The sequence below is a fragment of the Haemaphysalis longicornis genome, unplaced genomic scaffold, assembly GCF_048455015.1.
Source record: "Haemaphysalis longicornis isolate Haplotype H1 unplaced genomic scaffold, Haemaphysalis longicornis Haplotype H1 scaffold_10, whole genome shotgun sequence".
In the NCBI taxonomy this organism is placed as follows: Eukaryota; Metazoa; Arthropoda; class Arachnida; order Ixodida; family Ixodidae; genus Haemaphysalis; species Haemaphysalis longicornis.
Genome location: NW_027526204.1, coordinates 130,477,792 through 130,494,031, shown reverse-complemented (window position 1 = coordinate 130,494,031; position 16,240 = coordinate 130,477,792). Strand labels below are relative to the sequence as shown.

Genomic DNA, 16,240 nt, shown 5'->3' with positions numbered 1-16,240 from the left:
ACGTGCATGCATGCATGCCTGCGGGAGTGGCCGGTGGACTGATAGGACGCGTTGTCCGTTAAAATAACGCGACACAAACGCAGGTGAGGTGGGGCGGAAATGAAGAAAGGTGGCCCGTATTCCTTGACACCCGATCCGCCCGGCTAGGCGCGTCGTTTGCCGGAGGCGGAACCCAGGTTCCGGTCTACAAACGTGGTTCGTATACGAGGCTCTTTTACGCGCATTTCGGGAGATTCTCCGTCGTCGTCTCACTTTTCACAACGTCTGATTGTATGATGTTACTCGATTCTGAGTTTTCCACGCTCTAGCTACCTGAAAAGCAAATATCGGGGGAGGAAGCCATAACGAAATGTGACGCTGATGATGATGACGACGACGGTCTAGTGATGTTTCAGTTTCAGTATCAGTTTATTTCTTTTCATCACATAGATGAGGGTAGGCCCGGGAAAAAAGCGACTTGGTGTCGCTTGAGGAGACCTGAGCCCCCCTTTTACATGGCAGACAGCGAGATCTTGAACACAAAATTTGGTATATCGCATACAGTATTAAAGACACACACACACACACACACACACCCACTCAAAAAGAAACAATGTACGAGACAATAAACATAGAAATTCAAACATCAAACTTAGCCATATTTAGAAGTGCGCTGCATGAACGTACATTGTATAAAGAAAGGACACATTTCATAGCTCTGAGAAAGAAAAAAAGAAATATGTAAAAAACAATAATAAAGTTCATTGGAGACAGCATACAGCTTTCACTTACGAAATTTCACTCTAAAAAAAGAAAAGAAAAAAAAAGAAGAAGAGAAACAATTGCAACTACAACAGGGCTTGCCGAATCGCATGGATACTACTGCGTTCTACGCTAATTTTATTCTCAAGTAGTTTGTTAAGCACATGAGGGACAGTATAACGAAGCATTTGCCTTCCAAAATCGGTTCTACAGAAAGGAGTATTAACTGGTGATCACAGAATCGCAACAATAACAGACAGGGACGGTACAGAGAACGGAGGAGAACGCTACACCATAAGTATATTGTTGGAGAGGAACCCCAACCCATTCACTCAATAACTTTGCGAGGGGACTGGGCTTACTTAACCCTGCTTTTTTTTCCCTGTCTTTATTGACAACCATCGCGAAAGATTCAAGCCATTGACACCATGGGAAAAAAAAAAAAAAAAGGAAGGAAACATGCCAGGTTCCACTTCCGTATAGATGAAACAAAGGTCGCTGTTACGTTCATCTTTCTGGAAAGTAGGAGTGGGTGATTGATAGATTAACCTAACGATTAATCGATTAAGAAATTGTTTGCTATGAATTTTTTAATCCAGTTAACCGCATCAACTCACGTGAGGCGAGTTGACCAGATATAAAGCCCGAAACTTTGTGTAAGCATGTTTGAGGGCATCGCCTTACATAGAAACAACCTGTTCTTATAATAGCATAATTAGAACCGCACCGCATGTAGTGGCAACGAAGGCGAGAAGAGTCGGCCTCGCTTCTTTGAGAAACAGCGCCAGTTAAACGGGCGTTCGGGCCACGTCTCTACCACGCGAGGGTCTGTTTAGCCCGCCACCTGCACAAATACACGATACTGCCTTAAAATGTGAGAATGTATAACATGATTTTGACTCTGTTTTGATGACCTGATAGCAAAAAAAAAAAGTAAGAAAAATTTGAACGCGAAATGTGGTTCTATTTTTATTCCTTCTGTAAACCACACTAACCAATTAACCGATCAATTAATCGATTTATGCCTGCCGAGTAAACGTATAGAAATTTTTCATCGACGCTCAGCTTTGATGAAAAAGAATCCTTAGTTCTTACGCAGTGGTACTGCTGAACACGAGGTGACGGTTCTATGCCTACTTCAGATGTTGATACAGGTAGGGTTGAAAAGCCCGCGCGCACAACAGTTGTCTCACGTTGAAAGTTGAAAAGCCTGAGGGGTCGTAATCTATATCCTAGAACCTGGTTATAAGCGATGCATGTCCAGTTCTACCTCTGGCACGCCACACAACCCCCCTCCTCCTTCTCTCTCTCTCTCTCGCTTCGTTTTGTTTTTCTGTGTGTGCGCATGTGCGTGCATTTATGTGTACGTGTTTGTGAGAAGCATATTACTGAGTGGGTGCGCTTGTCAAACGAGCTTCGATTCCCTTATATTATTCAGTGAACTGGCGTACATCAGCACATGAATCTTTCGCCAACGTCGAAGATGTATTGCCCAGAACAATAAAAAATAGAAATAAACAAACAGCAGGACTGTGAAAAATCAATCATCGTTTTATTACAAATGTTTTCGATATTAATCTCTTTTAATAGACCCATCGCTGCGAGGACTGCTTTGTAATTTTCGTCAAACAATGATTGAACAATTTCTCTATTTACATAAGCTGTGAGATTACAATATTTGGTATTACCAGCTAGTGGGATTGAATTATTCACCCGACCAGAAGCTGTAATATGAAACCGGGTCATCCATTATGCGCACTTTTTTCGCGTCCCATTGCAAGGCCTCTTACTTTCATCCGGAAGCGAAGTACGGACCCGTGAACCGGCAGGGAAATAGCTGCTGTTGCGGATCTGGTAGCGTGACCGGTGTTGGCGTTCGTTGGAGTTGGGGCAAAAATTGGGGCCGAGTAGGGCGAAGAAAGAAACTTTATGTACAGATATTTACATGGCGTTTGACTGAGTGAACAGGGTTTTTCGCTCCTGCGCGCACGAGATTAAATAACCAGGTTTGGTACGCCCCCTTTCACCCTTTTTCTCGGCTGACGTCCGGACGCACCAATCACGAAAATCCGTGGCACTGAAAGTGACGTCCACACACTCACGAAGAGAAGGCACTTCCAGCTTCCTCTTCAGCATTTTTTCAGCTTCCATTAAAGGCTCTCTCTCTCTCTCTCTCTCTCTCTCTCTCTCTCTCTCTCTCTCTCTCTCTCTCTCTCTCTCTCTCTCTCTCTCTCTCTCTCTCTCTCTCTCTCTCTCTCTCTCTCTCTCTCTCTCTCTCTCTCTCTCTCTCGAGGGGGCACAAGCGACCCGTCCCGTGTTGATAGATTGCAGCGCCGAGAACAGCGCGGAGAACGCACTTGTACGGACCACAGGTTGTGACCTCACAAACCCTGAGCGTTCACATTGGGTTGGCGCAGCTTGTATCAGCATTTCCGGAACGTCAAGGTGAAAACATGTACAGGGAAGAAAAACGCATCTGAAAACTTTTGCCCAGCATACATTTTCGAACAGACACGGTCTTCAGTTTTTAAACAGGCTGCGTCAGTCAACGGTAGGTTTTGTTTCACTTTCGGTTTTGCCTTGGTAAACAAGTCCAACCCAATGTTTTATGTCGGTGAATTAGGCAGCTATCATCTCTTTTTAGGGCCAGCTTACATAGATTAGTACAAAAATTACCAGCAACAGTCGAGTATTCGCGTCATTCACTACGAGTCGACACCGGATGCCGGATGACAAAACAATCGAAAGAAATATAAGAGATAAACGCCAGCTGTAATTATTTATAAACAAACCGAAAAATTTTTTCTCACCGAACAGGCCAAAATGGCTACATAAGTTGCAACGCATGACAAACGTGGTGCGTTCTTTATCTTGCCTGTTACTCATCCAGTCAGTAATGTTTTGCGCCTCAAGTGAAGTTTTTTAAGCAGCGTGTAAATAAATTTGTGAATGAAAAACTTTTGTGGACGTGTGTTCTTGCTTTCGTTCTTTTCCTCCCATGCGCTGAGTTAAATTTCTTTCCTGCTGGCGCGTACACTTTGTCAACGTTCAAATCTCCCGCCGAGTTATCGTCCGTATGGGCCGTTTGTGAAGGCCGTACTCACAGTGGCCGTACTCAAGGATAGTTTGTACGCAAGCATGTCTTCATCATCTTGCTTGTATTTAATAACTAATAAGAAACAATACAATTTGAATTTCTAAAAACACCTTTGTTTTGTATTTTCTAGAAAAGAAAAAAAAATCGCACATTTTAGAGCAAGTAGCGGGCGGCATCTGGCAACAGCTTCCTCTCTCGCAGTCAAAATGGCGGAATGGGACTTGACTTGCATTGTCGGCCAGTACATCGACCGGCATATGGTATTCCCGCTACTGGAATTCCTCCAGAACAAAAGCGTAAGTGTTTTTAAGCTGTCCTGGTCTCAGCTGAACAATCTTTGTAATCTCCTACGGGCTAATAATTTGTATCCGCACTTCAGACCATGTGTCATGTTACATCGCCTACCATGTTGGTTATCGGCGCCCGGTACCAACTAAACGTGCGCTGTAGGGCACAGAAGGCTTGGTGGAAGCTACCACGGAGCATAATGCTTTCGTTCGTGTGAAAAATTTCGATATAGTAACGGGTTGAGTGGTTTAGTACTTGTATGTCGATTCCTAGTTGGAGAGACGCGGCTCTCGACCTAGTAATTCAGCGTCCATATTGCTGCAACGCGGTGCGTTTAAAGTTCATTCGGAGGTATTCCTTTTTCACACGCGCAGGTTTACAATGAAGACGATCTGCTCAAGGCCAAGCTGGACTTGCTGCAAAATACGAAGATGGTCGACTTCAACATCGATGTCTACAAGATGTGCTATCCCGGAGCCGAAGTTCCGCAAGGTACGCGTGTCGCTTTTCCACCGCGAGAAACTTTCAAATACGGCGAAAGTAAATACTTGCTTTTTGTTTTTGTTTTCCTCAGAGATGATACAGCGACGTGCTGACGTCGTGCAGACGCTGGTCGTTCTGAAAGGCGAAACGCTCGCCCTGATCGAAGCCTGTCAAGACGAGGAAGTGTGTAAATACATCCAAAGCTCACGGTAAGTTTTCCGGTCGCAATGCCAAAGTTGATTATTGAAATATCTAGCGGACGAAGTAGGTTTGGCGTCTGCAGAAGCCGCTGTCGCCACTTTCGGAAGGCGTGGTCATTGAAATGCCTGGGATATGGGCTGTGTTGGCATTTAAAGATATTACAACAAAAATGAGGTCAACCTGTTGTACAGAGACGAATACCGGAGTATCAGAGCATCATAATGGCTCAATTCCTTGTTCTTTGAACCGGACAAGACCTTTCCCCGGCTGATTAGCCAGTATGAAGAAGAAGAAAAATAATCACAATATGCGCACCATAAAGTTCTGAAAGAACGCCCACCCAAATTTCAGAGATACGGGGTGGGCGAGTGTTCGGGTCAGGTGCGAAAAACTACAAAAAAAAGTGGCGTCACCAGCAACCAAAACTGCAGAGATATCAAGAAAAAATGCCAGATGGGTGAACTTTTGGTGAAAGTGCGGGAAGGAAAAATTAGTGGCCACATCAAGACATGAACAGATGATTCACCATTATTTTGTTCACTCGTCGGCAGTAAAGCCATCGATTTTATGGGGTGGTTGATTTTTTCTTGGTCTTTTAGAAAATTGAATATTTCACTCCTAAAGGGGAGTGGGCGATGTTTCGGGGAAGGGCAGTCTCTCGGAACTTTATGGTACATAATTTTGATTGCTGTGGCAAGGCGATCCTGAAGCATTAGCAACTTCTTGGTCAAGAAGGAAACATGTCTTTTGGTGTCGGGGGAAAGGAAAGTGTCACCTTACTTGAAACTAATACAGTGTGATAAGGACGGGATGGAATCTCTTTCCTCCTGAGGTGGAGGGCATTTTATACTTCACTCACTCGGGGTCCTACTGCTTGTAAAAGCAGCGCCGTTTTATCGTGCTTCTAGTCTAGTAATGGTCTCGCTACATATTGCCACACGAATGAAACCACTGGATCTTTTCATAAGTACTGTAATACTGTAATAACGCTGCCTACATTAAAACTGATGGCTAAAGTACTCGCCAAGTGCTGAACAACTTTAATTTTTCTTCAGTCTATTCATATCAATGTGGATTTAAATTCTTTTGGTGGTGGTATGTTTCTTGTTTATTGGTTTGTATTAATCTTTGTTGGGATGATAAGTGCACAATTTCGGGCTGGAGGCCCAATGTTTCAGATTATTGCTTGATGAGGGCAAACAAAATCAAGTTGAGCAAAAAGCTTGCAGTTTGCTCTTAAACTTGAAATTTTCTGTCGCGTGCTTGGCACCAATTTGTTTGTTTTGGGTCTCTCATTCAGGGACAGTCGGCAGGTCATGGACTACCTGATGCAAAATTGCAGTCAGGTGAGTAGCGGTCATTCCTAGTCTTTCACAACCCTTTCGTCGTCAACTTTTTTGAACGAGAATTCATGATAGTAAACATCTATTGATACAAATATTGCAGTTGAATGATTTATAATGCCTCTCCTTTCTGATCTAATTAGCAGAGCAGGGGATTCTTAACGGGGCCTTGCAGACAAAACACAAGTTTGGTTCATTCGAAAGATCGCCTCGTTAGAATCATACTGACACCACTTTTAATGCACATTCGCTGAAATAAGCTATATAAATAGGAAAAAAGGGAATGGCCATGCAACCCACTAGCTCAGTTCCTGCAACGGAAACTATGATGTCATATGGGCCCAGTTGTGCGATTGGCTGAGGCCCGCAAAAGCAAATGCAAATTAGGCAGGGCTTACAAGCTTGCCAAACGAGATATTTGTGCTTAAATGTAATGCATATTCATTTTACAGCAAATAGTGGGGTAAACAATGAAAGTTATAAAAATACATGTAAGCATAGAAGTACTGATGCACACTGATGTTAGTACTGGGCGCACTATGTTTATTTTAGCTGCTCAGCACTCCGCCACTTTGGAATTGTCTTACACGACACTGGCCGATTGGCGTAAGCGACGTCTTACGTGACCCTGTTTGTCGAGCATACGCCATGTTTCACAAGAGGATTACGTTCTACAGTAGCAAAAACAAGCCATGTGCCAATACGGTCAAAAACAAAGCAATGGCGGACAACGGTCCGTGGCTGAGTATGGTAGCGCCAGCTCGGGGGACTGACGGCCAACAAGGTTGCAAGGTGGAATGACACAGTGGAAGTTTGTTTAAATACCCGCCCTCATGACTTCATTGCAGATGTCACGAAAGCGCACGATTTGGCAGGAGAATGAAAAGTTTAACCTAAACTGATTAATTTCTCAGTGAATAGGCATTATTTGCTGCTGTACAAACACTGGGGGCACTATAAAACGCGAAATTTTTTGAATAAAACAAACTTGTATTTTGTCTGCATGGGCCCTTTAAGTGCCTCGGGGGCATATTTGTTGCTACTGTTACATGCCCTGAATATACTGAAAACCAAATATCCATAAGTAGCTGCCGATGAATTTTTGGAATGCCGTGGAGACTTGTGCCAAATACTAGAACAATCAGTAGAGTCTCAAAAAGTACTGATGTGTTCCTCCTGCTCAGTGTTGCACAGAGTAGTGATGTGTCACTGCTCTGTTATAACACTCCGGAGTATTGCGATGAATAGTTTGCACTGACATCACCGTAGCTGCCATGTTGGAGCACTGCTTGCAGGGTGGAAGTCTGTTAACTTATCTGCTGTGTCGTCTTGAGTACCGCTGAGAAAACTTAAAACAGTGCTTCACAACAAGCTGTGTAGCTATCTATATGTATGAATTCTCTGAATTCGAAAAAGTCATGCAACTTTACAGCATTTATTGGAAATATCAGTGTATTTTGCTTGTCTGCATGATGAAGTGAATTAAGTAATTAAGGCAGAAAATGCAAAATAACCTAGAAAGGGCTTAAAATGGGAATGCAGTCATTGCCGCCGCATACAGTTCTCCTCATTATGACTTGCCGTCACAAATTGTGAATGGCAAAATGGGTCTGGTGGAGCTTCCCCCCCTTTTTTTTTTTTGAAGAGAGCAGTAAGCTAAGGGCCCGTAAAGGTAGAATGAACATGTCGGGAACCGCGGGGTCGCAGCGCAGCGCAAGAGGGAAAGTACCAGCGTGGCAGGCTTTCGGAATCGAACTGCCCGTGCCGTGCTGGCGCACCAAGCACGCGCCGCTCATTTCTTTATTCTCGTCTTTCATAGCTGGCGCCAAGGTGCCGGCTAAGAGCGCCAACCAGAGGGCGCTACAGGGCCCCCCGCCCAGACGGAATGTCTGGGCGGGGGGCCCTGTAGCGCCCTGAACGGCGTAGTTGTCTGAACGGCGTCTGAGAGCGCGCGCTTTCGGCACCTGCTCACCCACGAAGAGCTTGGAGATCGCCGCCCTTCCCAGCTGCTCAACACCATGTGACAGCTCGTGGGCGCGAGCAACATGGACTCCAACAATGCACTTTTAAAAGAACTTTTTCTGCAGCGCTTGCCACAGTCCACTCGCATCGTTTTAGCTGCTGCAGGCTACTTGACCCTGCAACTTAAAGCAGCCGCCCAAGTACAGCGTTACCCACCACATCGTCACGTCCGGGTTACCACTGTCGGGAACCGCGGGGTCGCAGCGCAGTGCAAGAGGGAAAGTACCAGCGTGGCAGGCTTTCGGAATCGAACTGCCCGTGCCGTGCTGGCGCACCAAGCACGCGCCGCTCGTTTCTTTATTCTCGTCTTTCATAGCCGGCGCCAAGGCTAAGAGCGCCAACCAGAGGGCGCTACAAACATATCTGGCAACATTAGTTGTACATGTTTTTGAAAAGGCAAAAAACTGCAGCTGTAAGCATTACGAACCGGCTGCCCCATCGCCGCAGGTTGCAAGCCTTGCTTTAGTTTCCAATTTCAGTGCAGTGTTTTGCCTTTGTGTAGAAGCATTGCCATGAGATTTTGACAGATACGCACTGGAGCAATCTTCCTTTTTTTAGCCCCAGCACATACAGTCGCCGATTGATTTTTCAGACCCACAAGGGGCCAGGATAGCATCGGGAAAATCGGACAGTACGAAAAACGAATTCACGCCAGAAGTCGTTTTATTTACCGAGCAGCGTGAGAAACTCGTCAATCTGTTTCTGTGGGGTGCTGCACTGCCGTGCCAATAGGTCAGCTTTCACATCGATGAGAGTTTTAAAGACGATAGTCTTTCTTGGGCTACTTAAACCCAGAAATTTTGGTCTGTCTGTGTGCCTGTCTGTCTGTATGCCTGTCTGTCTGTCTGTGACTTGATTCAGCCACCCAGCCAAACTAAAATAGATATTGCGCAATAGTCTTATATACTCACAGCCACATGTAAACTTCTATGCCCGGTTTATATGTTCATACTTGTCAACTTTGTTGAACAAGAACAAGACATTACGCAAATATAAGACAGAAAATTAGTGCACAAGGGATATTTACAGTGTTCCTTTATTAAAAAATTTATGGATGCTTGCTTTTTCGATAGCGAATGATATTCTACATCTACTGCAGAAAACCGCCGCCTCCTGGCAGCATATGAAAAATCACGCGGCAACAGCAACGAAAGGTTCCACTAGCTAGGTTCCACGTTCTGGTTGGCCGCTTTTCTGATGGAGGCAAAAAGCAAAAACGCCCGTGTGTACGAGATTTCGGCGCACGTTAAAGGTCCCCAGGCGGTCAAAATTAATCCGGAACCCTCCACTACGGCGCGCCTCATTGCCAGCGTTGCATCGGCGCGTTAAACCATACAATCAAATCAATCAATCAATCAGCATTCTGCTTGGAATGCATGTGTAGCCCGGCCACGCAGTTCTGTAAACCTTGAAGTCGGCTGCCTCCATTCACGCGCGTCTCCGCTGTACTGCAGCGCTGGCATCGAGGAACCCGGCCTGTAGCAGGGGAACGCGGTAAATTCAAATCGCCTTGAGCAAACCTTTAGTGTGTTTACCTTGGGATGAGCGTGACGGAACAGGAACAGCATAAGAGGTGAGCGGGAAAGCGAAGGGTTGCATTTCCATGGCAAATGTCTACAAAGACTATCGTCTTTTGACGACATTTGCAACGAAAGGAGCAGATACGCGGCCAATTTTTTTTTTTTTTTTTGAAGTGGCAATGCAAAAAGCACAACTGACCATATGCAACTAAACAGTCGCCATGGCGACTGACGACTGCCTTTTTTCCTGCTCTCAAATGTCAAAATAACAAGGTTCTGTAATTTCTAACTGTGACCAACTGCAAGATATTGTATGCTTAAAATATTTACTGTGGTTAGAAGTGCTTTCACCTTTTTGGGGGGCAAAAAAATCTCTACAGAAAAGAGCCAACATCTATCTATATTTCTGCGGCAAGCGGTGTGTGCTATCGAGGCTGTGTGCAAGATCAGCTGACAGTGAACATTCAATGCAGGTTTGAGGATGCGGAAAAATAGAATGCTTCCTAAGTTTGCGTTTTCGGTAGCTTTCAACTCTCGATTAAAAAAAATCCACGAATCAAATGAGAAGGGTTCGGACTTCCGAAATTTTCATCGACGTTGTACATTGACTCTATAGATTGCGTGACAATGCCATGGTAGAGTCAAATATTCAGGCACGTCGGAAAAATAGGGCGTCCGAAAAATCAGTCGGTGACTGTAACGTATTATCTCAATCCCAAGCCCTAGATACCATGTCAATGCTTTTTCATTTTGCTCTCTCTTTGCCAAATTGCTAGAGAGGGCTTAGAATTAGGGGATATTTAGGACTTAGCATCAGGAGGGGTGGCGGGGGGAGCATGCTGGCTACTGGATTTTGGTTGGCTATCGGCTTGATGGCGGCCACCGTCTTCTGCTAGAAGGCAGCAATTCAAAGCTTGAGCCACTGAGAAACAAGTTTTAACTGGCGAGAAAAATACTAGATGCCGGTTCAACTAGATGCCCTTGTCCTTGAAAAATTGCTGAAAGATACAAAAGTTGCGACATTTGTGCTCAAACAAACAAACAAAAAAACTTTTTAAAACAGCCCTGTGTGCTGACTTTTTTTCTCCTAACTTTCTTACATCTGTCTCCAGATCAACCCCGAGATGATCGACAGCCTGTATGCCTATGCCAAGCATCAGTACGAGACTGGCAGCTACACGGGGGCTGGGGAATGCCTCTATCTGCACCGTTTCCTGGTGAGTACTGCGCTTTGGGTGTTGGGCTTGAAAGATGGAAAGTGCACATTTTGTATCCGAGATCAAGCCAAAAGAAAATATTTTTTTGGGGAAAAGTTTGTAATGCAATAGAACGGGCAGTTGGACTAGTTTGTAAATGTGCATTTTGGTGTTGAAAGCGCTCACAAAACAGGGACGATGGTAGAAAAAAAAAAAAAGAACAGACGACACGGCGAGAAAAAATAGAGATCCGTGTCATCTGTTTTTATTTTGTTTATTTTATTTATTTCAGGATACTGTCAACCCCGTTATGGGATTATTGCAGGAGTGGAGTCACATTGTAAAAACATAATATACAGAATAAAAAAACATGTTGCAAATACTTGGAATGTAAAGCGTATATCACGGACGTGGTGCAAAATTTGGCGCAGTGAAAGGCAAAGAATCGTCGTGAATATCAACATTGGTTCGATTGCTGGGGAAGACAAGACAATAATAAAAACAGGGTTCGCACAGGTCCTTGAAAACCTTGAAAACCCTTGAATTTAGAAGTGTCAATTTCAAGGCCTGGAAAGTCCTGGAATTTTTAAAGGGTCCTTGAAAACCCTTGATTTTTCTGGAGAGAACCAATGGCCCTATCTTTTCACAAGAGTTTATAGTGTTTGTCGTGGATTTTAGGTGTTAAAAATGTAAAGAAACATTGTAACAATCAAGTTTCAGTGTATTGCATGAAATTACGAGTTTGGTGGATTGTCATTATTACGAGTCAACATTGTGAACAGCATTCCTCAATAGAATCCATGTCATGATACAATCCAGTGAAGGCCAGCTTCTCTTCTCTATCTTGCATGTTCTATTTAGTCTGTGGACGGCCGCTCATTGCATGTTTGCTGTGCCTCATACGCTCCATCTGCGTTTGCTTTTACGTGCAAATGGTGGACGTGTACATAGTTATTCCTGCCTTGCAGCAACACTTGCTGATTTAATTTCAGCTCATATTCTTGCTGACAAAGCAGAAGATGCAGGCAACATTATGAAGTTTTGAAATCAAACAGCCTCAGCAAAACACCAAGAAAAAAGAAAGACCTCTAAATGCCAGCTGTCAAATAAAAAATAAAACTGGGGGAGCATTCACGAACCCGTTAGCGCCTATCTAAATGTGCACTAATGTGCTTGGGTATTGGGCAATAACGAAATTTCGCACTGTGTTGAAAAAGTTGTAAATAATCGCAGATAAAACATTAGACGGCGGCCTTGAAAATGTGTTTTCTGGTCCTTGAAAACCCTTGAATTTTCGCTTTTGAAGCTCGTACGAACCCTGTAAAAACAAATACAAAAAGTAATGGTTCAGGCAGAGTTAAAACTTGCGACGTTGTCGAATTCTACCTTCGTCCCTGTTCTGTAAGGGCTTTCAACACCAAGATGAAACAAAGTTTGTAACGTGAAAAACAGCCAACAAGTAGTCAGCGCTAGTGACTGTGTTGCTACGGAGGAATGCAAATAGGGAGAAGGCTCAGGCGGCAGAATGCTAGACGGAGCAACAAGATAATAGAGGTTTGGGAGGTCAAGGAATTGATTAAGGTGGCTCAAAATAAAGGCAAGCAGATGACGTTTAAAGAGACTCTCATTGTGCACAGAACGCTCTATGTCTGGTAATGAATACCTTGATGGTGACTGTGTTACTAACCCATTCCTTGGCCTGGTTGTAACGTATGTTGCATTAGGTGTGCAGGGAACCTCAGGGCAATAGTCAAACCACTTGGGACAATATTGAAAGGCATAAATTGAACCAAGAGGGTGATTCCTTAGTCGTTTAGTGGTCATGTTTAAGCAGCGAATCAGGGAAGCAAAGCCACAAACCTACTCATTGTGATATACGTCCGACGGACAGAAAAATGCTCAAAGCATGGGCGTGGTTAAACTGGTAGTGATTAAAAAAGAGTTGTTTAAGGACAGGGAAAGTGGTGGAGGTACAAAGCTGGCACAATGTTTCTCCCCTAGGGGTGTGCGAATATTCGAAACTTCGAAAATTCGATTCGAATTTTGTGGTATTCGATTCGATTCGAATGACACTGTTATGGTTCGAAATATTCGAACCACCCAAAACTAAAAAAAAAAAAAAAAAATCAGAGCGTGTCTCAGTAGCAAAGTGGCGAAGCATATACACGGCGAACGGTACGTGCTTTCGCAGACTGTATCGGTGTTGTTGTTTTCTGCTCGCGAAAACGCTCTGCGCACGCCCAACACACGCTGACACCGCCGGGAAACCACCCCCACGCTGCGCGCGGCGCGGCCGGCGTCGTCAACATGGCGTCGGCTCCAGCCGCGAAGTGGAGCGGGCGCTCGAGTGACCGTTTCTAACCGCTCTTTAAAATGCGGCTCAAGGGAGACACGAAGTTGCTTGTGCGGTAAAGGAGCTGATAATAGAGAGTTTTAGCAGTCCGTATGCTCCGGCCGTTCCGTTCATTACGTTGCTACCGGGTTTACCGGGACCCGACTGCGCATGCGCGCGCACGTACCGGGTTCTTTCCGTGTAGTGAGACGGAAAATGTGTTTTAGCACTCCGTAGCGTCGTACCATTCGTTCCGTGTGACGGCTGATTAGCCGAGTTGTTGCAAAAATTCACACGCTAAAAATACGTAAATAAACAACGCAGTTACCGCTCACGCCGACGCCAGCGGGGCCTAGTCCTGAAGACGTCGTGAACGTGGGTGGGATGTGGAGGCTCTGCGCATCCCGACCTCCCACTCCCTGCTGGCCATAAATAAAGTCTTTCTCTCTCTTTCTCTCTCTCTCCCCTAAAGCATTGCAAATCTAAAATAAATCGGGCTCGGCCGGACGCATTGTGAGGCAGGGGCTGCGGCGGCGGTGACGGCACCAGAGCGAGCGCAGGTGACGACATGGTCGCGCGCCGTTCACGTGGAGGAATGGCCTTGGCCTTGCCCGATTGAAGCGCTAGACACATGTACGATTGGTACACGCGATTCGTATGCGACTGATCGTTACGACTGTCACCACGACTAGTCATACGCGTGAATTTGAGACACATTGCCCGATGCGGGTGTGCGATGTCTCGTCGGCGCCGCTCCGCCCACTGTTTTTCTCCATGGTCGACTATGACGATCGCTGAGCTGAATTTGTAGATTCCGCGCGTTTGTACGCAAGAAATGGATAAAGCAGGCAATCGTGAAGCGTTTTCTGCATTGGAAACAGTCCGTGCACACGCCGGTCGCGCCTGCCAGCTCGGCACACTCAGTGGCTCGAACCGGCGCAGACCACGATAGCAACCGCTTGTCGCTGCTCTTCCGAATCAATCTGATCGCTAAAATGAAGTTCCACCTGCGAGAAAGTAGGTGTTACTGTGGTGAAAAATTGTGCTAGGGATTGTTCTCAGGGCTTATTTTAAAAGCGGCGATCAGATATATCTGCCGCGATGCAAGCCTATGCTGACCGGCCGTGGATGCCGCGGCGCGTGGTGCGCCGAGCGGCCGAGAGATGGCGATACCTGCGCGGAAGCATCGAAACAGGCTACGCAGATGTCTCGGTCACCGATTGCTCAAACGGCAGTTGTAGCTCAAATAAAGTTTCACATGCGAGAAAGGGGATGATAGTGTGGTGAAAAGTTGTGTTACGGATTGTCATTCGCAGTTGCACAGATAGCGGCGATCAAATATTCGCCAGGACGCTAAACCTAAAGTTCCCAACACCCGAGCCGACCAGAGCAATGCAAGCCGGTTGCGGGCTCCGGATACGGTAACACGGAAGCAGAGTGCCGGGAGAGACACCGGCCGCCAACGTTTTTAGATTAGGTCAGTTGGCAAAGAGCGCGGCCTTCCAAGCACCGCGGCGCGGGCCGGTGCTGTCGCCGACCAGGCGGTGGCGCTGCGGTAGCGTTGAGATCGGTCTCGGCGCGTCGTCTGCTACTCCTTGCTTGGAAAGGCGCCGGTGAACGACCAGCACACCGTTAATGTTCTTCTTTGGCATGCGAAATAAAAATTCGCTCTACTCTAACGCTTAAGTGATTGAGGGTTTACAATTTTATCGACATTATAACGAGAAACAAGCTGTACTTAAGAAAAAAAAAAAAAAGACAAGGCAAACACTGCACAGTCCGCTTGTCTTCGGCTGCTTCCCGTTCCATTTATTTATTTTTTCATTTATTTTTCCCCAGTACGGGATCCCTTATAGCTCAATAATGTTTAAAGCATACCCGAACACGTCTTACACTTCTGAAACTGCGGGAAAACCTACAATAGTCAGCCATCTACTTGGAATCAAGAAAAGGCGCCTCGACATTTCTATTTATGCTGTGGAAGCAAATGCAGTAGGTACGTTTTCACAAGAACATATTTACAACCCCAACAAAACTGATCAAGTGAGCCGATTGGAAACCAAGTGCTGACGTGCGCGCTCACGTGCACGCGCTCAGCAAATTCTTGGTATTTTAACTGCGGACAGGAAAAATTATGATTTGTTAAACAGCTTCGCTGTTAACAAAGAAAACTGAACCAATTATTAAACCAATGTTTTTTTTTTATTTCCCTGACAGGTATAAATGTGGTTTCTTACGAGAAATAAACGTTTTTTCTCGGATGAGAATGTTTGTCGTACCGCTATTCTTTTTTGTTGGTTCGTAAATCTGATGGACTATCTGTTAGGGTCACAGACACTTTCATTTATCTTCTTGTAGTCCTGATATGCCGATTTTTTAAAGTGTTAGCCTTCACTTATCTTCTTGTGGCCCTGCTTATGCCGATTTTTTAAAGCGTTTAGCCTGGTAGTTTTTCCGCTGAGCCATCGCTTATGCTGTCTTCTGCGTTGATTTTTCCTGCTCGTTTCTTTTTGCAATCTACAGTTAGGCAACACTTCTCAGTTTTGACTAGTCAGATTAATTTATGTATAAGAGGTTTAACGCGCCGACGCTTCACAGGTGATGAGGCGTGCCGTAGTGGAAGGCTCCGGATTAATTTTGACCACGTAGGGGATCTTTAACATGCGCTGAAATCTCGAACGCACGGGTGTTTTCGCTTTCCGCCTCTATCAGAATAGCGGCCGCCGTGGCCGGGAATCGAACCCGAGTCCTTGCGCCCAGCAGCACGGCGCCTTAGCCACCGCGCCGGGTAGGGATCTTATCTGACAGCACCGTAAATATGTTGTGCCACACACACTGCATGCCCTTTCACGGCAGTTGTTGCGGATGAAACGTCTGGAAACAGGTAACATTTGTTCCAAGGGCTGATCTTTAAGGCAGCAATGTAGCGAATAAATGTTGCTACATTCTCCTGCCTTGGCAGCTGAGGGTGAATATTCCCATTTTTATCGCTGTAGCTACACGGCGGTACAAGTAAA

General features: G+C 45.4%; 1 protein-coding gene across 1 annotated transcript in view; it reads left to right on the top strand.

Moving 5' to 3' along the window:
* The first annotated feature begins 3,977 nt into the window (after positions 1–3,977).
* The window catches only part of Eif3e (eukaryotic translation initiation factor 3 subunit e), a 35,503-nt gene continuing 23,240 nt past the window's right edge, over positions 3,978–16,240 (top strand). Inside the window, exons 1-5 of the mRNA XM_077690754.1 lie at positions 3,978–4,134; positions 4,501–4,618; positions 4,701–4,818; positions 6,111–6,156; positions 10,808–10,912. Of these exons, the coding sequence (XP_077546880.1) occupies positions 4,045–4,134; positions 4,501–4,618; positions 4,701–4,818; positions 6,111–6,156; positions 10,808–10,912 (477 nt within the window). The 5' untranslated portion in view covers positions 3,978–4,044. The remainder of the gene's footprint in view (positions 4,135–4,500; positions 4,619–4,700; positions 4,819–6,110; positions 6,157–10,807; positions 10,913–16,240) is intronic.